Source organism: Varroa jacobsoni, unplaced genomic scaffold (assembly GCF_002532875.2).
Source record: "Varroa jacobsoni isolate VJ856 unplaced genomic scaffold, vjacob_1.0 contig00150, whole genome shotgun sequence".
NCBI lineage: Eukaryota > Metazoa > Arthropoda > Arachnida > Mesostigmata > Varroidae > Varroa > Varroa jacobsoni.
In genome coordinates, this window is record NW_019214420.1 from 8,244 (window position 1) to 32,357 (window position 24,114).

General features: G+C 39.0%; 2 protein-coding genes across 4 annotated transcripts; one reads left to right on the top strand and one right to left on the bottom strand.

Moving 5' to 3' along the window:
- Positions 1-484: 484 nt before the first annotated feature.
- On the bottom strand, positions 485-8,671 carry LOC111270870 (uncharacterized). Of its 2 annotated transcripts, XM_086972669.1 has the most exons (7): positions 8,629-8,671; positions 2,950-3,176; positions 2,737-2,826; positions 2,253-2,335; positions 1,788-1,887; positions 1,172-1,306; positions 485-686 (listed from the first exon to the last, which is right to left on the bottom strand). In XM_086972669.1, exons 1-6 carry the CDS (start codon positions 8,654-8,656, stop codon positions 1,193-1,195), a joined length of 642 nt encoding a protein of 213 aa, XP_086828795.1. In that variant the 5' UTR covers positions 8,657-8,671; the 3' UTR covers positions 485-686; positions 1,172-1,192. The 2 variants fall into 2 exon arrangements, with proteins under 2 accessions (XP_086828795.1, XP_022707071.1); XM_022851336.1 differs by lacking the exon at positions 485-686 and having other exon boundaries at positions 736-1,306.
- A 3,137-nt stretch (positions 8,672-11,808) lies between these two features.
- On the top strand, positions 11,809-24,065 carry eRF3 (eukaryotic translation release factor 3). 2 transcript variants are annotated; one of them, XR_015315101.1, is made up of 5 exons: positions 11,809-13,195; positions 16,341-16,770; positions 17,072-18,200; positions 19,667-19,787; positions 20,066-24,065. XR_015315101.1 is itself a non-coding variant. In XM_086972668.1 (4 exons), exons 1-3 carry the CDS (start codon positions 13,037-13,039, stop codon positions 18,157-18,159), a joined length of 1,677 nt encoding a protein of 558 aa, XP_086828794.1. In that variant the 5' UTR covers positions 11,809-13,036; the 3' UTR covers positions 18,160-18,200; positions 19,667-24,065. The 2 variants fall into 2 exon arrangements, 1 of the variants encoding a protein (XP_086828794.1); XM_086972668.1 differs by having other exon boundaries at positions 19,667-24,065.
- The last annotated feature ends 49 nt before the right edge of the window (positions 24,066-24,114 follow it).

Consider the following 24,114-nt stretch of genomic DNA (forward strand, 5'->3'; position numbering starts at 1 on the left):
ACGGTGGCAAATTGGACGTCAATAAATTCAGCAGTCCGGTCTTGAGAACATGTGTTTCTAAAAAATCGAAATCTTCCAGTTTAAGTGGCACAGGTATTTAAATTAGTTGTTAACTAAAATGTGTACGAGAGATTCCAAAAAGAGCTCACCTAGCATGACCTAGCAGATGGGTATTCTTTAACAATTTACGAAGTAGTTTGGAACAAAAAATATGCAGATAAGAATTAGATAAGAACCTAGAAAATTATATAGAAAATACATACATTTAATGGCTTAACATTCAAGGACACACTAGTCAATAGTTATTACCAACCGGGATTACATCTAATCAATGTGGTCCTGCTAAACACCAGTCAAATGTGCCATAATTAATCTATTCAACATATTCCTCCGTAAGCGTTATTTATAAGATGATCCCTGCTTTACCGAGATATATAAACACAAACAAACTGTATCTGTGTTAATAGGCTTTCTCCAAAAGAAAGAGGTTAATAATATTTTATTGTGAAACAAAGTTTGTTTTCATGCTTACTGGCAGGCTGGGTACAGAGGAGGTAGAGCCTGTAGCCATCATCTTTACGGAGGTTAAATCAATTTCTAAGCTCAACCAATTCGAATACTTGTACTGCTGATACTGCATAAGCGGAATTAGATTATACAAGCTGCAGTGCATATGATGTCGAAGCCTGCATAGGAAAGAAAAAATTCAAAAATTATTAAAGCATAATACGAATCTAGTCTCTTCAACAGAATACAATAATTTATTTAATTAACAAGCTTTTTGGATAGAACTTGTGTAAATCAGGGCATGATGACCTGACATCCAAATCTTGCCGTCGTTGTGATTATAATGATAACAAATATTTCTTTCTTTTTGTCCTCCCTGAAGAAAAGATAATATTTATACTTCTTACAGTATTTACATTTCAGTGCGATTTGCGTCAATACGTCAGGCAGATGCAGAACAAATGACTGTATATGACAAACACATTTGCTAGTTAAATTTCCAGTCAATCTCAAATTTACTGCGATTAGATATTCTTTCTATCACAATGTTGTTTTCACAAAACTAGTGCAACTAGAGCCTTAGTTGTAGTTTAAAGGCCTGTATAAGTCAACACTCGGTCAGCTAAATAAAGCCGACTTCGAAATAACATTTCCACGTGTTCACCTTTAGAGAACGTCTTTCTGCTCATACGCCTAGAAGGACACACCGGCCTTCGTGCACCCGACGAATATGCTTGTTCATATCTGCACGTATAGCACATCGGTAGCCACAATACTCGCACGTGATGCAACGTTGATCCTAAGCGAAAAAAAAAAAAAGAGAGAATAGCTAGGTTATTTTCAGTTCGCTGGTAATCGGAATACCCATCAAGCCTAAATCTTCGTTGAAAAATTAGTTTAGGTGAGAATTACTGTATAAAATGGCTCTTTAAAATCAAATCATATATTAATCTCCAATAAAATAAGAGTGAGTCAATGAAGTTCAGTTGAAGGTTCACCTGTAGCTGCTTGAAGCGTAACACTAAATTTACAAGTATACATTAGTGTGTATATATAAAATTATTTAAAATTTTACTCGAATGTGTTGTCTTATTTGCAGAGCAAATATACTGTAGTACAAAATATGAATCGTAAATTTTACTCTGACAAAATTGTATTAAAAAAAAACTTTACTCTTTCATATATGCTATGGCTTTAACCATTACTATAAATACGAATCAACTGGCTAAATACGGTGAAGTAAAGCATAAAATATCTAAGACTGATCTGTTAGGACACACCTTATGGTGACGCCTTCTGAGATGATTATATAGGGTTCCTTTTTGCGCACAACGAAAATCGCAGAGAGAGCACGCGAATGGCTTTTCTGATGTGTGAGTCCTGTAGGAACAAACGTGGGTTATGCTAGTGAGCTTAAACATAGACTCAAGTTGTATATGATCCATATGCGAATAAGCTAAAGCTGAGTAGACATAGCAGCGAAAATAGTTGCTCAACAGAAATTTTAAACCTCTGTTCACATTAGAGTTATTTCACACACCTCGAACAGTCCAGACGGCTGTTAGCTTGGATCTTTCTATACAAAAATTATATAGAACCTTAGATGATAATCTCATGTTTAAATTACAATTCTAAAAAAGTGACCACAATACATAAGGTAGAAACGTAGGTAAAATGTAGAAAAAGGCTAATATCGAGTAGGCTTAAATAATTACAGTATCTGTTATTCGGCATGTACTGCTCACCGGATGTGGTTGAGAAGATGGTCACTTCTAGAAGTTCGATAATCGCACGATTGGCAAACCAGGCGTTTTTCTTCATTGTGAGCCTACACCGAATGAAATGACATTATAATTTACATGATATAATTCCAACCGATGTATCTCCCAGACAAGTTACGTATAGTTCAGACTGTAGTATATCTCTCTAGGTTGTCTAGATTCATACCTGGGCACAAACCCATGCTGGGAGCCGCCATCTGATGGAATGCCTGACGGCGATACTGGACATGAGCTCGAAACATTGATACTTCGCTATATTGAGATTGTTATACAGTTTTACCAAAGAAATATATGCAAGTCGCAAATGAAATGATCATCAATTAAATTTTAACACTCTAATGGCAAGGAACACCGTCTTTCCGTGTCGTATAATATGTTGGTGATACCAATATCAATAGGTGCTAGTCATTTCAAAGGATAAAAATACTCTGCATTTATGTACTACTACCTTAACATGCCTCTGGAGGTAATATCTGTTGTCGGTACTGTAGATGCAATGAGGACACTTTAGCTCCTGTGCACTTTCCGCTGATGATGCCTGTAACAGATATTCGATATTCTAATCAGTATACATTCGAGTCCAACCGTTATTCTCAGCAGATCCTATTTTTACAGAAATAAGCCTCGTTTAGCTTTTACACGAACGGTACAGTATCCTCACCACATTCATTCCGCTTAATGCTTCGTGTTCTCCACGATCATCATCCAAAAATTCACTAGGTGTTTCAATATCGTCATCATCCTCCCAAGGTATTACGACGGGTGATGAGACTGATTCCAGCTCAGCGAGAAGCGGACTTAGCGCGACCACATCTGAATCGTCTGCAGCCACTGATGTAGCTGTCGTCCAAGAAAGAGTTCCAGTAGCCCCTCGGTTTCCTCCTGTCCCTAATACGAAAGCCAGCCAAACGCCAACAATAGATACAGATTACATTTAAATCGTACCGTTTTTCATACATATATACAAAATTTAGCACATTTTTTATCCCATTGTCTTTTTAAGGGAAATGTATCCCTTGCTTCATTGTTGAGACACTTTGTCTCTGATGTCATCGATCTCGGCAATAATAATTAGGTTTGTAAATCTCACTCGAAAAGCATTCAAACTTAAGATGACTGGGTTGAAGTAATGATTCTATTACTGTTTCTACAAGCCTCTACCCAACAGTACGGTAAATAATAGGCACGAGCAAGTTCTATCCATTATTTTTAATTTTTTTAATATAATTTTATGGCATTTAATTTTACATGAAATATCATAAAATTTTATGAGAAGGTGCGAGCATTCGATAAATTCTTGACTGAATCATAAATCATCCCTCTGTTTTTTATGGATTTGAGAGCTGTTTGTTGCGAAATCGATTCTTAAAAAGCAAGGCAAAATTAAATAATCGATTTTATGCTAGTAACAATCGTACTTGGAGAATTCCACTGTATTGTTATATGGAAATTATTTCATTTTACTGGAAACGAACAAAAGGCACCAGTTATTGAAAAGTATTATAATTTGACCTGATAATATAACAATAATATATAATGACATAAGCATCTTATCTTAAAACATACCGTATTGTTCGCTTTTGCTTAGTTTTTTAATATACCCAAACACACTCCTATACACTTTGAATTATATTAGCATAATGAATGTACTCTACAAAGTATATCTTGTTTTTGTAACTAAAATATTGGATAGTAAAATCAGTAAAAGCTAAGCTTATAATCAGATCTTCCCAAAGTTTCTTATTACGATAACAGCTGTAAAATATCTCATGAATAACGATGTGCCTTTAACAAAATTGTCACATGTAAAGTATCGTCTTTATTTAATGTTGTTAGAGTCTTGTTGAAGCTGGAATTATCAGTCACTTTTCATGTATCCTGTGTTAAAGGAGAGCTCTGTAAGAAAAGAATATTATATTAATATAATACCAGACAGATTAGAGTAATCATGTGATTAGGTTACTTCTAGTTACCGCTACATAGGGAAAGGCGACACTCTGCATAATATTTTCAGAAAAATGCACTTCTCCACTCATGTTTATTGATTGCCTCTTGAAAATCTTTTTTAAGTCTATTTGGATGGTTAGTACGCATAGGACATTTCGAATCGTATTACGCAAAAGATATGGATCCATTTGGTATATTCGAAAGCTTCCTGTTTGAACGCACACCAATAACCCTTTTTCTCTTTCGCGTATCTAAACTGTCACAATTACACATTGCATAGCGTTTTTATAAGTGGATAAATTTTTAACCTATTTATTGCGTCAGAGTGTCATGGTGAAAAAAACTAGATTTTGCTTAAAATTCTGTACTACTGGTCCAGCTTTGGAAATGCTCTTAGCGGATGCCTCCTTTTATTTATTTATCTATTGTGAGAATTGTTTGTCGTCTGCCTCGGTTTTTAAAACGAATTTGGCGGCAAGCGTTACGAGTAGTTACATAGAAATAAAAATGTCTATTTATAGCCGTAGAAAAGCGGTTGCGATACTGTCAATCGAGCATGGAGTATGAATGTTTCATCAAATCCGCATACAAAACTATATAGGATCAACGACGATCATAGCGCATACTAACGCGCACGCGTATTTACATATTTACGTGGAATTGGAAACAGTTTGCTAATGAGTTGCCAAAAACTCTACGGACTCTTATATAGTTGCTTTCCCTGGCCCGCATGGAATTAGGCAAAAACCTAATGCCTATGATGAAACATAAGCACAGGCTTGGAGAACAAAAAAATTCTCGGAGAAGTCGTCTAATCTTCACCTGCCTTTGGTCGATTTATCGTTAATTTTTCGGAAGTAATGTTTAAGCTAGTGTATATTAGACCTGCATGAAAATATCAATACAAAAAGGTGAGACTCATAAGATCTACCAGAATTGTATAAAGCAAAAGTGTATGAAGAAGCTCGACTAACAAAGATCTGAATAATGAGAACAACGGGCTCCTTAAAAAAATTATGAACTTCTTTACAATATATTTGTATGCAGTAATTCTCATATATATATATATATATATATATACTAACAGTTGAGCTGAAGTAGTACAACTAACAAACAGCACAAATGACTATCCTTTCTTGGCGCTACATTATGTCAAGATAAAAAAAGGTGCAGTGAAATGTTATTCAAAATTTGTAGTAAAACCAAAATATAGTATCAAATTTAAAATAATTAGCTTTCTTTTTTACTACCGAACGCTAAACATTTTTTAGGTTATCTAGATGTTGTATCGTTTCCACTTTCATTGGATTCAGACAATTTTGCCAAGCACACAACGACTTTTTAGCTTATGCAGTTTTTTGGATTTCTAAGGCCCATTAGTTTATTAACCTCAGACTCAAAGGAATGGGCCTAAGAGTGATCCGCCAAAAATACTATAGTACGCAGATTAGGTTATATGTACGAACTGTAGTTCTCAATCAAGCCTTCAAACAGCATATCCAAGGGACTGACCATGAATATTCACTTGCCATAAAAAGGTCGATAAGGATGGACAGCGATATACACAATTAAGTTGTGTATATCGCTGACCCACTGACTGGGTCAAAACTCCAACGAAGCGAGTGGTTAATATTATAAATATATTGTACTAACGCGTTGTAATAAACAAAGAAATACTCATTTTGGAAAAATTAGAGCGTAAGAGAGCTTTTGAAAACTTTGTCGCTAAAGGACTGCTAAATTTATATCGCCTTTGGACATAAGGTTAGCCCATAGATACACTTCAGTTTTGCACGTCATTTCGCTTTAAAGATAGTGTAAGATTAAAATCAAGCACACATAGATATAGTATTATCGACAGAGTAGTACTGATTACCGGCAAACGCGCAGCGGCATTGCTCGACAATTCAATATGTTTTGAAATTGAACATTTTGCGCATCGCAGATCCTCGAATTTCGTATGCGAACAAATCAGCCGGTGGCAATAGACGTGAGAAAAGGTAGACAGTATAAAGCAATAACCTATCGTTATAGGTTGTGGTACAAGGTTAGCTTTATACGCAGATATAATATATATAGGATACTGTTTTTGATGCTATAGAATGTGCGCCATTTACACGACATAAGTTTTGTCGACTTTCTATTTGTAGCAGCTTGTCACTCGTTGTAAAATAAAAAAAAAAATAAATAAATAAAAAACAAGACGATGCCCCAACAATCAAGTATCCCATAACAGCTACAGTTACTCACATGACGTTTCCATTATTTTATAGGCAAGGAGACCGAGGCGAGTAGCCCACAAAGTCCACAGACCATTGCTTTATGACAAAATAATAAATTATTGGCTTACCTCTTATGTTTACAATAATCGCTTATCTTCTACACGTCACTATGATGCTGTAAATAGAAGAAGACAAATTTTTAGTCTAAGCTGGTAAAGGGTCTTTATCGTTTGCTTTATTCAGGCTAAAAAAATAAGAGTTTCAACTTCGTATGAAATATAGTATGTATAACTTAGCAAAACGATAAAGTGGTTTCCTAAGAAGTTATTTAGTATTTTACTAAAAAAAAAAACATTCAATGAATCCATATCTGGGTAACTTGTCGACTTGAATGTGACTGAATGAGAACATCAAATATACCAAGCTCGCTCAAAAACTCTAGCTTGTAAACCGGTATGAAAGGGTATCAACCTTTGAGTGGGAAATTATTCAGAAAAGTTGCCGCAAGCCAACGCTATCTTCTTTGGAAAATTCTGAAGCGTTACCAGCTATAGACTCAGATTGTTATTTTTCAAGCTTTATCAATATATTTATCGCTAGATACTGAATTGTGAAAGTGATTGCGTGCTTGAAATATAATTAATTCTACCAAATCTGTTTACCTTGAACTATATGAAACATCACATGAATCTCCGTACTATGCAAGCATTTCTTTTTTCAAGCAGTTTTTGATGTGAGTGACTCTAGGCAGATTTGTTTATACGTTGAATAAGCGAATTTATTAATAATTGAATCGAACCAAGAAAAGTATTTTTCGCCTCCTATCGTACCTATTTGACACTATTTAATCGCATTATTTTATATGGGCCACATAGATGTTACATGTCACCATAAATCTATTTCGCGATAAATCGCCATAAAGGAATACGCTGTATAGAATTAGACCCATTATAGTGTAAATTCCCAGTCTTGACATACAGATACGACTTTATAGTTCTATACAAATACTAAGATAGTAAGATTTTTTTATATTTTGACCCCCTTTTTTTTTGGATCGACAGCGTTAACAATTCAGAAAACAGCTAGTTGAGTTTCTATTCTTTAATAAATATCTTTCGCCTTTTGCGAAGGTAACCTGTATAGTTCCGATATAGTTGACGTACTGCTTGAGAAGGTCATCTGAAGCGCTTCTTCTTCTAAGATTTTTCATCAACAACGTCGGACGATGAGGCAATCCTACCTATTGTCTTCGAGGCACCTATCATTGGTACCTGCAGAAAGAGCACTCATATGCTACACTATTACAATAGTAACTATCTGTTGTAATAGAAAAAAAAAAGACATACTATTAAAGAAACGAGCGATGATCACTAAAACTTCTAAGCCTAAAAAGTCGCCTGTAAATCGGCTTGAAATTTGTACATCAATGTCGAAGCTTGGCAGAGTCGAATAATAAAAGAGAAGTAGTTCCTACAACTTTATTCTATGCACAAAATGTATATATTTCATTATCGTCTACCATGCAAATAACCTTTTAGTCCAATTGTCTTATTTGAATGAAATCTGATGACGAATTCAACTAAAATTCCCATTTGTGAGCAAACCATGTACACAAAGGCACAGTCGGCACATACTTTCAGAGCTAACATAGAGCTCATTAGAGCGGAATACTACACCGACTAACCATCGCCCTATTATTAAGAACTTAGGTCTTCAGGCTCGCCTGGGTACAGCTGGAACAACGTAATATTTCAACATAGTATCATAACCTTCAAACTGTTACTTATTCTACTCTAAGCGTGCCAGTATTACCATTGAACATGTACTATATGGCAAGCCTGATTAACTAAATAAAACATATTCTAGTATTAACATAAGAGAACAAATTTAATTAATAAAGAATTTCATTATTTTAAAACACGTAATATTTGTTCGGCATGCAGTTAGCTTCAACAACTAACACTTCCTATATTTAGATTTAGAAAGAGACACCTTCGGTCGATCAAACTATTGCGCTGGAAGGTTCAATATCTTTGCCACATATTACAGACGCATATGGTTAGTGCTTACGGAATAGAGTCTTACATTTTTTTTTTCATAGATTACATCACTGTTCGCTGTTCTCCCTAATGACAAATCTGAGACAAACTCACCTCAGGTATCAACGGTACCTTTTGATTTCGTAAAAATCGAATCCATGCCGTCGTGTGCAATGGATCCTATTGATTTATTAAGTGAATTTTCGTTTTACTGGAATACAAAATATGTAATTAATGCCACTCGCCAGAAACGGAGACCAACGTGAGCACGCAGCTTTGCCTCCGTGGTTTTGCTATACGGTCTCGCACATTATTTCTTACATAAACATAGAACACCATATTTGGTCACTCGGCGGAAGATGTGCATACGTCAGGTGCATAAGATATCAAGACGCCGTTCATCTGGAAAGAGTTACGCATTTACATTATCGTATAGCAGAGTTCGAGCGTAATGAAGTCAATCAGAAGAACAATGTCATTGCACTAAGATTAGGTCAACTTTCTTATCGTGTTATTGACCCTGCTCAACACGTGACGAAATTGCTATTATTAATTAGCACTTCTAACGTAAGCAGGTAGCTCTGAAAGGACAGTGCTCATACGTGTGTTTTCCTGTACCTATGAAGTTTGCTCCACTCACTATCTGCCTTCTAACTGAAGCACCTATTTTTCCATAGCTGCAAAAAACACACAAAATAAAGCAAGGCTAGCGAGTCATTTATTTAATCATTCGTGCTTAATCATTTACATTTCCGGATGGTTGGGCTATTTTTTGATGTGTTCTTTTTATTCAAATGTATTGTGCCACTCGCGAAAAGTTTACGTCAATATGGGGGCACGACGGGCTCCAACTAACGGACCATCTCGATTCGCTATCAAAGCTTCCGTTTCTAAGTTTGCCGAGATATTGCAGTTAATTCGGAAGGTGGTAGTTTTTTTTACCATTTTTGCTCCAAACCACCTTTGCTTCTATTCGTATGAGCATATTAACTATTGGCCAGTATTTTCCTTCCGTTTGTCAGAACTCACTCTTACTTTGAAATATTATATTATAGAGTACTAGCTTTCAATGTGCATGTAATAGGCACTTTATTCCTATTAGACGTGCACGCTGAATCCTCGTATAGAAGTACTTCAGTAAAATTTTGCGAATTTGTCTTTCACGCTTCTCCTAATAAATGTTTTCCCACTTTGTGCATTGATATTTAATGAGAATCCCCCAGAAATTCAAGCGCTGTATATACTCTTACACTAACGGGAATCGTTAATTAATTATTGTCATTATCAGCTAACCTTGTCTCCAGTTATTGAGTTAAGATTATTTAATTTAACCCCAATTAGTGTTAACATATATTTTATCTCTATGGAACGTCTTCAAGTCGTATGTTCATTTCGCAATCTTACTTTAAATTTACATTGTTCATTGAATTATAATAATCTTCTCTCGAGAGATGAGATTTGTTTTGAAAGTGACGCTATACAACTTGTACTCCGCTTTGGTACCCCACACCTTTTTACTGCTAAACCTCCTGCGAAGAGATTAACGGTTAGTAGTCTGGACGGATGTTGGTCCAGTAGATTGGCATTGAGATAGCTCTCTGATTAGGAGAAAAGCAACGTAGTCTAACGAAGATTTCGAGTTTTATATCCGGTACTACCGTTGAACATTGTTAATGAAGTGTATCGGTGTTTTATTTTGAACCTTTGGACAACACGATCTGGCTAGCTCATAGGCAGCTCTTATATTACATACATACTTAGAGTGCTAGGACCTTGCACAGTCCTATTTTTAATGAACTAAATTTGTACATATAACTTTATATACATGCAGTGTGAGGTATTTAGTTTACTGACAGGTTACTTGTCGTAACAAGCGTTTATACGTTAACTCACGATTGTTCGTGTTGGGAAAAAGTGTGTTCTTTTTAGGGCGCGAAAGTAAACCTCTCATGGCGCGAAAAATCCGAAAAGTATCTCTATGAGGTAAAGCGAAACATTTTCAATAGATTTGAAACGCTCGGAAAACTATCTGAGTAACCGGAACGACCATTTTCAATACAGAAATTTAAAGAGAAACATATCAATTATCAGTCGTTCAGATAAGCTCAAACACTTGGTCTTTCTGAGACTTCTTGTGCCTTTTGTACTTCTTGGTTATTTTAAACACGTGCATTCTTGGAAATTCAAAGTCATCCATCTAGTCAGAATTCTCATAATATTTGAAAAACATAGCATGAATCAAATGAGGTATTTCAACATAATCAAGAAATCCTGAGAGTGATTTGGCGGTTGCCTCTATCTATTTCTCTTACTTTTGGACTTTGTTGTCAGTTGGTATGTTAAGACGTTCAGGGCAATTGTTGTCTTCGACTCCTTCAAGGCTCCGTTGAAAACACTTGTACCATTAGTAGACGCTTGTTTCATTTACAGAGGAACCGCTAAAGGTAACCTTTGACATTTCCAATGAGGTGTTACTCTTAATTTTATTCTTATGATAATGCAAATTCCTTATAAATAAAAATTGCCAAATACAAACATTACGAGTCACACTAGTTTCTTGAAAATCCACAATCAAGTAGAAATCTAAAATCAATGACAACGTAAAGATATGATTGGGGCATGTGTACGAACGCAATGACAACTGCATTGACACAGTCGTAAGGTTCTCGCATATTTCCTTTTTTTTACAAAACCTCGTAAACACCTCAACAATATTAGTCCACCTTTTCTCATTATAAAACCGAACTCCCTGTCCTAGAAGTTTTCCTACACTTAAACGAGCGCGCCCGTCTATTTTCGCCAAGTTTGCTCAATCCATGCACGTTTATTTAAACATCTTGCCCTGTGGCCTCGTAACTGTGTTGTGTTGTCGGTAAGCCGTCCTATTTTATTGTGTCTTTCTATCAGTACATCATCTGTCGACAGTGTCCTTTATAAGACGACGCTGCCTAATGAAGGACAACGTTGACCCCTATATGCATATATATTATATTGGTACGGTTTCTCGTCGGCAATAGCGCGGGTTCCGGTTTCGTTTCAAAGTATCGCCCTGGCCCGCCCTCCGTCAATTGGTGGATTCAGCGAGACACTGCCCACAACCATCTGCCTTTCTGCCAATATGTTGTGTTGTTTTGTATTCTGCTAGTGGCCTGCGGCGGAATCGGCCCGTTCGCCTATTCTCTCCGTCGCATGTTTCGTTTTATCTTGAGTTCACTGTCCGGAAGTGGCAGCTTACACACGAGGTGGTGAGTAGACAATATTGGTTTGACTGTTACTGCAAGCAGCCGCAGATGCGGCGGACAGAGGCAAACAAAAAGCGGCAGCAGAGCAGACCGAGTCGAGCCTTCGCGACCAAACAAGTAGCAGCGGGGTTAGCCGCCGCGGTTGTCGTCGTCTAGTCACTGTGTCCGTAGCGGTGCTGACGGCGTGTGCGTGAGTTAGAGCAAAGGACGGCCATCTTTCTATGTCAGCAGCAGCGGCGGTGGTAGTAACGATAACTGCTGCAGTGTGGCAGCAGGAACGATCGTCCAGAGGCAGCAGCTGCAAGGATTTGGCAGAAACGAAACCGAGCGTAGGAACAGCGACAGCCAGCACTAATACACAGCGATTGTGATCATCGGCTCTATGTATTGTACACCGTTCGTAACGTGTCGTTCGTATGTGCTCGCTTGAGACGAAACACGATTCGACGACGAGTGCTGTTACGATCGGTGATCAACAACTGCGACAAACATACGCTGGTGGCTGGTCAGCGGCTAGGCAAGCTACGTGAGACTCGGCTACTAGCTACAGTTACACCAACGGCAGTGCTTGTTTGGCTGATTGGTTACATGTGACCGCAGTGACAATAGTTGTTGTTTATTATCTCGTGATCATTGCTGGCATCGTCCCTGCCGCCGCCGCCGCCGCCGTGTCGTCGTTAGCAACGTAGCCGACGTTAAGGCCGATTTTCTACAAAATCTCGTCTTTTTTGTTCGTTTGTTATTATTAGTATATCATCTCAATCTTTTGCTAGGTTATCTTGTCGTTGTTGCGTCCTTCCATCTTTCGAGAGCCGGCAGCCTGGAACGCTATAGAACACGAACAGCAGTTGGGCGAGGAGAGGTGCCAAACAAAGGTTAATTTCCTCACTCTTGACCAAATTCTACTTTTTCCTGCCCCTACTTTTTTGTGTCGCGGTGTGGTAGACACGATTGAGTTCTTCCCCTCCCAACCTCTTCCCACAGTTCTGTCCCTGCTCCCCAGCATTCAACGTAACTGCAGCGAAGCAACGTGATAACATCTGCAGTTGTAGGAAGAGAAGTTTCTGATCACCATCTTCCGTGTTGCTGCTGCTGCCGCCGATCATTGCTCGTCATTTTGTTATCTTATCGTTAGTAATTCTATTATTAGACCAACCGAAGCTCAGCGTCTCAGGCACGACATTCCGTACAGCCTGTAAGACGACGTCGAACGGCCAATACCCGCTTTCTCCCCAGAAGTCTCGGCAGCAGCGGCCTGGAGCATTGCCGACGGCGACAACATCATCTCGACCACCGCGATGGAACAGCCCGGCGCCGAGACAACCTGGGACGACGACAAACTGAGCGGGCAGTTCACTAAGTTGAATGTCGACGCCCCAGTGTTTGTGCCCTCATTCATGCCGGCCGCAGGTGGCGGCGGAGGTACCCAGACCCAGCCTGCATCAACCCTTGTTCAGGTCAGTAGAAATTGGTGAAACTGTAAACAACAGAAAATAAGTGAACCTATGGACAGTTGAGGCAGATCATCAATGTCCTCTGATACGCTGCCTTTCTAGTACAGAGTAGTGGTAAAGGTATGGTTGGAAATTCATCTTCTTTTTCCGGAATCGGTGCTTGCTGGATCAATGGCAGGTTAAATTGCTTTTGAATATTTGGAGCCATCATGTCGCATATTCAACAAATACAACTCATTGATTGCCATAGCTGGCAAGAGTCAGGCCGGGCGTAGTCTGCAACCGCTAAAAGGAACAAACCCACAAACAAGATCCTGTGGGCATTGTGCTGTGTCGTAGGGTATCTACTCACCGGCCTTTTGCTATGGTTGGTTTATCACCGCCAGCGCCTTGGGTCTGTTATCTCGTGGCCGGTGTGGTACATAGCTGCAATAGAAGAAATGGTGACCTAAAAAGGGAGTGTTCACGATAGAGCATAGCTAACTGGAGGAGCTGTTTTAGAAACGGTGGCTCTATGATGATATATATATATATATACATATAGACACTACTCTAGAATGCCGCAAAATGTTGTTAGATTTTTGGTACATAATCGGATTGCTAAATCAATAATACATCTAATATCTGATACCAGCGATTTCATGATTTATGAACAACCCTTTCTGACTGCGATATTGCTACTTGTTTCTACTCATGATATGGTAATATAATTTGCTTCGTTTCGTTCAAATGTTTCGCCAAATCGTAGTGATTGCGTAACTTCGATGAAACTATGCCAGTGTTTACCGGTGCGTCAACAAAAATGCATGGTGGTTAGTGCACCATATGGCTTTTGGCCTTTGGCCGCTATAGATTTGACGTGCGTTTTCACTTCAAATTTTTATCATTTTGCCAGTAATAGTCGTGATGATAACCGCGTTTTTACCTTTTGTATGTTCACAATTCCTACTAAACGGGGTAAAGTCTTAGCGGATTACCATATTCAATACAAAAATAATGAGAAACGATATTATATCTTTCTGAACAAAATCTTTATTTGTAAAATTCTGTTATTAAATAGAACTAATGTAAGTAATATTAATCTTTACTATTATGAACATTATTTTAATTAACTGATAATGTTTAATCTGGTAAAGTCTAATATGTAATAGTACGTGTTTACAGTGAATTTAAGAGCTACCTTCCAGTACGTCTCATTTGCATTAACATCTTTATGGGAAAAACCTGGAAAAAATCGTCAGCTTTTTTTAAGGCCGTTTCGCATGTCTGTTTTTTTTTTTAGTTTCTATAGCTTACGAGCCATTTCAGTTTTGATCAAACATCATTACTACAATTTTAGCATAGCGGGTCCTATTTTCCTTCCGGAAATTGTTTGTCCGTCAAATCGCCATATACGCACATGGATATTGCGTTGCACTCGTGAACAAGAAGGCACCTTAGAGATCAGCCGACGAGACACGTCCGTGTCGAATCGCAACTTTTGTGAACGTGGTATTGATGGCGCTGAGGCTATTGTTGTTGGAAAAACCGACGTTGGCTATTAATAAAAAAAGAAGGAAAGGGTTCTTTTAAAACAGGAAAAGCTGATTTGTCCCTCGAGGACGTGAGGAGGGTAATAGAACCTAGATGAGTTGGTGCGGTAGTGAGAGATCACTGGCTGCGACCGTACAGTCAGAGCTGGAACATTCTGATCCATTGGTGGTGGGGAATGATTGGGACGTTAGGAGGGGTTTCCTGCTCCGTGTATGACGACTGGAGGGCGAGTTGGGGGTTGTGGTGGTGCCCAACCACTTTTAGAGGAGTTGGCAAGGGACTCGAAAGATCACGAAGGTTTTTTCTCATGTTTTTTTTTCGCGTGGTAGATGACCGTTTAGTTGTCGATCTTTATCGATTCGCATATGTGCGTGACAAAGTGACAGTGTGACTCCATTTGATGGTTTTTGTTTTACGATTTGTCAAGCAATCAGTCGTAGTGCTGGCACGTGTATAATAGAATACAACGCAGCAGCCCTCCTAACATGTGGCAGTTTGTATGCCCAATCTGCCAGGGGTAATTTTTTCCCTTTGAACCAAATGTCCATTGTTGACCGCTCATCGGTGTGCACAGGCCGTCAAGACGCGGGCAAATCGTGTACCTAAATTTTTTACGGCCTGATATTAGCTTGCTAGCTGAGTGACACTGTGCACGCTACTAGTAACTTGTAACCGTAATTCGATGTGCACATCTTCAACAAAAGTTAGAACTAATTGAAATTTAGTACAATTTGTGGCACATACTGTTTCTGTTGGAGAAATGCCGTGCGATTTAATCAGATACTTGCGACTACTGTAATAGCGATTATATGAACATGGAATCAAATTAAGTTCAGCTTGAATGCACAACTACCCGAAAAAATTTGATCCAAAGAGCGAGTGGTACCAAAGAAAGGTAATCGGAAACGAATGAGCGCTAACAAACAGTTATATGAGTTTATTTTGTCTGATACATTTTTATATATATCAAACTAACCTATATGTACGTCTTACATAATTAGTTTATTGAGCGTGGGGCACACTTCTAAGCATGGAAATACTTTTTTGATGTTTGGCGATACGGAAATTAGACCAACAGTTGAGATTACAATTTGTGGCATTAGACTTAAAGGTACAAAAACCTATATATAAACCAGTGGTGCTATATGTGTGTATCCTTTATTTATTGCCTATAACAAAAAGTAGAGATGCCAAGTAATATTAGTACCCTAGTCGGTCCGATTTCTGAAAAATATTGTTATTGGCTCTATCATTCGCATGTGACTCAAACCTATTCCACAACCTTGTCCATACATTGCTTGTGGGAATACAGCCCCTAATAGCTATACAGATATATGTCAGTTAGATAGGCGAACAATAAAGGATAAATATATTTTCCCTTATCTCATATTCATACTCACGAACTCACTTATCCTCATATTAGCTTCAGATTGTGCAGATATTATTTGTTATCTTACATTTATCTCTACGAGCGTTTGTGCATTATTATAGAACAAATGAATTTTAATCACTAGTTTCATGTTTAAATGCCATCTTAGAAGATTCATTAGGTTGATTATGTTTTTCTTCTTTATTCTGATTTCATTGCGCGATTCCTTTTACTTCTAATCATCAGTCTGTAATCAACGTCACTGGCGATAAAGACTCGCCAGTGTCTGAGACGAATAACAATGCTGAGGAGCCACCTGCGGATTGGGAATGCGTGACCGCCGATACGGAAAGCACGCCGTCCCCATCACGTTCAGCAGGGTCGTTACAAGGCGCTAGCCCTGAGGAGGGTGGTACTCCCGATGAGGAAGAAGTTCCAAAGGTCAAGAAGGAGAAGAAGAAAATAGAGGAGGGCCCCCGAAAAGAGCATCTAAACATCGTATTCATCGGGCACGTAGATGCTGGCAAGAGTACACTTGGTGGCCAACTACTTTTCCTCACAGGCATGGTTGACAAACGAACTCTGGAAAAATATGAACGCGAAGCTAAGGAGAAAAATCGTGAGAGTTGGTACCTGTCTTGGGCTCTGGACACAAACCAAGAGGAGCGTGACAAAGGTAAGAACGAATATCTGCTTATGAAAGCATTGTACGAGGAAGACCCGTCCGCAACGTGTTTTATTATTAATCTATCAACTTGATTACAGTGTGATGCATATTAAACTCATAGACACAGTTTTAGTGAAAGGTCACATCGGCAAAAAAAGTTTTTCTTTTCAACATTTGACACTACACATATGCGGTTTAACTTATGGTCTTTGAAATCAGTGTGAAGTCCGGCTTCTACTTATTTCTGCTTCCAGCTGAGCTGACATTGTATTTTCACGAGCCTTTGTTGTGCCTCGATTTCGCGTTTCAGGCAAGACAGTCGAATGCGGTCGCGCATACTTTGAGACAGAAAACAAGCACTTCACATTGCTGGATGCACCAGGCCACAGATCGTTCGTTCCAAATATGATCGGCGGAGCATGCCAGGCTGACATCGCAGTCCTGGTGATCTCAGCTCGTAAGGGTGAATTCGAAACTGGCTTCGAACGAGGAGGTCAGACGAGGGAGCATGCTATGCTCGCCAAGACTGCCGGTGTCAAGCATCTGATCGTGCTCATTAACAAAATGGATGATTCCACCGTTAACTGGTCCGAGGAGCGGTTCAATGAGTGCCGGGACAAGCTCCTTCCTTATCTCAAGAAATGTGGTTTCAACCCGAAGACAGAGCTGATCTTTATGCCTTGCTCGGGCTTGAGCGGAGCCGGACTTAAAGATCCGGCGCCAGCCTCGGAATGCTCGTGGTACACTGGCCCCTGCTTTCTCCCATATATCGATCAGTTGAAACCGATCGACCGATACCTAGATGGCCCGTTCGTCATGCCTGTCGTTGATAGATATAAGGATATGGGCACTGTTTGCTTCGGCAAAGTCGAGTCAGGCATGTGCGATCGCTCAGATCCACTACTGCTAATGCCTAACCGCAAGGTCGTCGAGGTGTTGCAACTTTGGAGTGATGAGGACGAAGTCCAACAGGTAAAATCCGGTGAGAATGTCAAGGTGAAACTAAAGGGCCTTGAGGAAGAAGAAGTCTCGCCAGGCTTCGTGCTCTGCGAGGTGGAGCGGCCCTGCAAGGTGGCTAAGGTCTTTGATGCACAGGTCGTAATCCTTGAGCACAAGTCCATCATCTGTCCAGGCTATTCGTGCGTGCTCCATATTCATGCCGCCATCGAAGAGTGTTCAGTTCGACAGATCATCTGTTTGATCGACCGCAAGACTGGCGAAAAGGGCCAAATGCGGCCCCGATTCGTCAAACAGGACCAGGTCGCCGTTATGCGGTTGGAAACTGCCGGCGTCGTGTGCGTCGAGCCGTTCAAATTGTTCCCGCAAATGGGCCGCTTCACGCTGCGTGACGAGGGTCGCACAATCGCCATTGGAAAGGTCCTGCGTGTTGTCGAATGACTGCCGGGCGCTAGTAAACTCAACGCCCTCAGCAACAGCAGGTGAACAAGCGACACACACAGACCACAAACAAACCAAGTTCCAATGTTAACAAGAAGAAGTGCACATTTTGTGTGTTTGTTATGATGTGTGGTGGCAGCGCAAATCAATACAGGACGTCTTTGTAAAACAAGTGTAATATATATATATAAAAATATATACGACCTCAATACAAGAACAATAATTATAGTCCGTACTAAGTTACTAAAGCTGTCCTGAATGTATTTCGCGCTGCTTCGTTTGTTTTGGCCAACGAGAGAAGAATCAGTGGGATGACTGTCGAGCGTGGACACGTCGAGCGGAGTCGAATATGCCAACTAGTTGTAAGATTCTCGCGGAGTGGAATACGTTGTTAATGTTAGGATAGCACGGTTGAAGGGTTTATAGAAATAATGAACAAAGAGCTGGTAATTTCATGGCAATACAAATGTAAGACGGAATACTATATACAGCTCGAAACAGTTATGAAAATAATTTTTTCGTATATTAAATAAGAAACTAAAGTCATTGGGTCGTAGTTTAAGACTGCTCTTTAAGTGGGAATTAATAGAAAATAAATAAATTCGCTTTATTCAAATCTCAATGAAACTTCACTAGAGCGCTATACGATTAAAGACATCTTGTCAGTCTCCGCTTTTCTAAACGCTCTAAACGCTTATCGGCCTACATAAAAAAAAAGTTGATGTCAAAAAAGAAAATACATATCAAGTCAATGATGAGACTAACTACAAGCAAAGGCGTACTAATGTTTTCACGTGTTATCGATCGTTACGGAAAACGCATCGTTGACATTTGGTAGTACTTATTTATTTGCTTCAACCTGCGTCATAAACTCAATACACCTTGAAGATCTTTCGAATAAATGTTGTCCACCATTTATATGAATTGCGTAAGTTTTTATCTTCAAAATACTAACGGGTCTAAGGGCTTTGATTAAACAATAATTATAACCAAAATGATTATTTTGATCGACGTTGCTCAAATATGAGTTTAACTTATACATTAATATTGTAGGCAAGCCGTGCGTTTCATTACTAGGAGTAAATTACTTATACAAAGAAGTCGTTGGCAGCATAGCTAGGCATTATGATACAAATTAAGTTTGTGTCGAGTAATTAATAACCTTAATAACTGATTAGCCAGGATAAGACCGTTGCAAACGTAATATGAGGACGGGTTTAGAATTACGGAAGTATACGTATCACCAATCATTTCGTGTATTCTAGATTCTGCATCTATGTTTCAAGTTCCTACTACATTTATAGTTAGCCCCAATAGATTAATTTAATAAGAATATAGTTACATTGTTAGGTTACAAACATCTACGCGATAGCTGTCAAACAAGGTTATTTGAGAAGTGTTTTGCGTTTTTATAACCGTCTATTTATTGTTACGCTTAAACGATAAAGTCTTCAACAAGCTTGTAAAGACGACCAAATCAACTTAGTTTCGTATATTTATTCGGAAGGCAAAGTTCAGCGGTCGCCACGGACAGCAGTAGCCCCGGCATGCCGCGCGGATCCATCCGGGTGCGGAATGACTCGCCTCACGGCGCCGCGGCCAAAAGGAAGATGACCAACAAGAACTTAGTGAGTGCCGCGTTTCAGTATCCTAGATACTTTCTACCGCCTTCTTTTTATATACCGGTCCATCGCGTCGACCATAGTATACCGGTGCAAGAAAGATTGTTTTGAGTCTATCTATACTAGTGGATCTTTACTGAAATTCCACAGCTGCGTATTTGAAATTAATTAGTAAGATTTAAATGTACTAAAAGAATATTCGAGTAAAACAGGTAGTGGTCCCTCATACATAATCTCCTTTTTTTTTTGCTCTTTCCCGCGGCCGTGCGACATGCGTCTTACAGATAGGATATCCGGATGATGCGACAAACAACAATTGCTTGGTCTGGGAGAACGTGGTTGTCTCCATGGAGACGGACGAGGCTGAGGATCCGACAAACGGTGAACCCCCTGACATTACAGACAACAACAGCAGCAATAACGACAACAATCTTATGACCTCGAGCGCTAATACGACCTCGGTGGCCACTTGTCAGGCCTGGGTGTCCCGTCGCCCTATGGCATTTATGTGACAAAGGGAGCCGGTCCTCGCGGACCGCCCGTCTCCTCCGCAGAGGCCATCTCAGCCCCGGTGGAACGACAACAACACATCTATGACTAGCAAAAGCAGAAGCAGAAACGGAAACAATAATAACGACTTGAATATCGTCTACTCTAACAACAACAATAACAACAGCAGTTACTACGAGTTCAACAGAAACAAGAATAGCACGTCTGCTACGACGAAGTTGCTAAAGCCGACGATAGCATGGCCCGTCTTGACAGGAGAGGCTACGGCCAATCCGTCGTCGACATCGTTCGTTCAGAGCAACGAGCGCAAACACAAGAACATCGATAATGACAACTGTAATTATGCTAAGAGCGGCTTGAGCAACTGTAGTAACCACAATACAACAGTCACAGCTATAACAACAACAGCCACAACAAACTATGATCACATCGATAGGGACAACGTACTCCTTAGCTTTCGGTCTGCGCTCCGTTTGTGCTTGACAGCTTCGCAAGTAACGGATTCTAAGTTAAAAACATCGCGTTTCTTCTCCTAAATTAATTAAAGTTCATTAAATCGACCGCACGTAATATCGGCATGAAAGCTAAAAATTAATAAAAAAGGCAACAAAGAGTATAAGCATAACAATGATGGCAGATTTTACGAGATCATCAGCTATTCTGTAATTAGTTACGTATTACCACCATATACTGTGAATAATTAATTAGTAATTACCATAACAGCTTTATGATTACCTATCGTCAAACGAATTATTATAATAGCATTAATAATATCTTTGCTTATACGTACAAAAAGCTATGACGTAAAGGAATATTGCTACGCAAAACTATACACAGATTTGTCTTAATTAAAGTCACATACACAGACAGACACACGTAAACACTCCTATCCTGAATAGCTGATTATCGCAAGATAGTGCTAAATAATAATCATGCAATAGCAGTTTGCTGATTGTGAGCGGACAATTAAGCTAGCGGTCAGTCAAGTCATTGCTGCGATGGCTTGAATAGCAATTGAAATAATTCATATTAATTAGTATCAGCAATAATAGTGATAACGGCTTCATTAATGGTGCGGTGCAAGAGCCGATTGATCGACACTTTGCACTTGCGACAATGCTATAGTCTTCTACAAAATCTGAGCATGATAGCACATCAATGACACCAGCGGAGGCTCAGCCGTCGTGTCCCATTGATTCTCTATGATAATAGGATTCTGACCAGCAAATCATTGATCAACCTTCCTATCGACGACGTAGGATCAGTGTCTGGGATCGATCGATTATGATCTTAGCGTATACGAATTAACCACCAACTCTTACTATACTTCATAATATAAAAAATCAGTAACTGTAATTTTTTGTAGCAATATTATTAGCGCCGCGGATGTATTGACTGATAACGAACAACTAGTACTCACTGAAGAAGCGTCTGGTGAATGGAAGACAAGGAGATTGGTTCGTAAGTGAGGAAGAATAATCGCTAAGAATATAATCATAAAATATTACCAGTCAATGGTCATTGACAATAATAATGGTAGATGTGGCTGTGATTGTTCTATTTGCTGATTGACTCTGGCTGCACCACATACGCGCTGCGCGTTTTTTGCTTACAGCAAAACAAGCGTCCTGTAACAGACGAGCAAACGCCGATTATAAAAGACGAGCTACTTAAGACGCAACAGTTTTGTTCTTTTGCATCGGTACGCAATAAATATTGTTATATTTCGATACCTAAAAACACAAGCCTGCGATCGTCCATAGATCAAAGCTGTTGATCTCGAAATCAATCAATCAATCAGTCTGTTGGTACTTGAACCGTATCGCATCCAAGATTACAACTACTAATACCACGATAATGACGACATCGATTACATTATATACACTTTTATACTATACCAATATTATAATTAATCGACAACAAGTATAATCATTATCGATCCTATATGAGCGGCCACTTTCATTTTGTGTTAAGTGCTGGGTGTTAAAAGGCGCGCATAAACTCAGCCAAGGGTACGTGGCCCATTTTCACAAATATCCAAGGGGTATTGAAGGGCGCGAAGGAAGCTCTATTAATTTTCATATAAACATGGCACACTGAGTTGGTCATCTTTTCTTTTGTCTATGCAGCGACACAAAAAACAAACACAAATCGACTCGAATAAGCACAATGAGTTGTTCTACGTTTTAGCTTGCTTATCTGGGTCATCCTTAGTTTACATAATGCATACTACAGATATCAATATAAGTTACGTTTATATGCTAGTAGTAAAGATGAAATGAAAATGAAAAAAATGTGGGAACTTTTCCTCTTTCTGATCAAAGAACAACGGAGTATGGGGAGGAAGAGGGCGTGAGGTGCCGTCTTCGAGAGTCAGAGTGACGGCTTGCAACGTGTTGAAGTTTATCGATAGCTCAGATGAGCGATTTTCTAGCTCTGTCTCGTGTGACTCACTTTTTGTTTAGTTTGACAGGCAGTTCAGTTTGGTAAATGGTAAAACAAACTTTTTACCTATCCGCATTGACAACATTTCCTTCAGTTCAATTTCGTTGCTTTTCCTCGATTACCAGCGGATTAAACATTTATTATTTATCGTGGCGACAATAACGATGATAATGATTTTTGTCATGACTGGCAGATTTCGATTACTGTAACGACGGATACTGCTACGATTGTTATGAAACTATGAACCTATGCTGAGTGGTGATGCGAAACTCCGATTTTTCTGCGTTGCTACATTTATCTCTACGCGTCACGTATTGTTAGGACATTTACGATTATTTTAATGATTCTTATGAAAAAGTCTAAGAACCATTACTAATTGTTGATCAAATAAGACGACTGAAACCTTTTGAGACAGCGAAAACCTCAGACCACAAACTGGTTGGCGTCGACGAAACAACGCCGACGTTCGTTTTCAGAAACAAATCCATATTAATTACATTATATACTAATAAGCAAAAATATCAAACTGAGAAAGACAAATAATGAAAACATTGTGTTGCTACTATTGTTTTTTTGTCAGAGACATACTACGATACAGATAAGCAGTCCCATGTATGCGATGACGTTTATATATGAAACACATTGACATACAAGTGGAGATATTGGACGTCGCAGTGAAAACTCACTTAGAGTGAATAAAATACCAAGACGGACATGGTGTTGGACATGGACTTCGAACGACCTGTAATGGATCAAAATATGTCAATGATATAAACGAAAACTCGATAAAGCAAATTGGCATAAAAGGCCAAGTAAGGGAAGATACGGTATAATAACATTTGGTCCTATTTCATTAGAACTGCTTCCCACGTAAAATATGGTAATAACTGGTATAACATCAATATGTTGTATTGCATGCATGGTGTACACTGAGGACACCTGCCTGAAATGTGAAAGGATTGAAAGAGTAGAATAATAAGATGACGCTGATATATTGTACTGCTCACTTCAATTAAATAATTACTAATTATTATATATATGCATATTAAATAGATTAATAATTAAATAAATAATTAAAAACGTAAATGCTTGATTCAGTGAAGACCAGCAACAACAATAAAAAGGCGCAGAAGAGGACAAATCTAGACAGCCACCGAGAAGACTGCGCTTAATTATGAGTTATAAGTGAAAATTGTGTCAGAACAGCGGGACCCTGTATTGTGCTAGCGGCAGTTAAAATTGAGATATAGGTATTTTTTGACATACTATTGGTTATACTGGTATATATGTATGTTTGTGTGAATAAAGAAAGAGATTATATCTGGTTTATGCGCCATAGAACTTTATTCCTGTGAGGCTAACCGTATAGGTCGTCGTT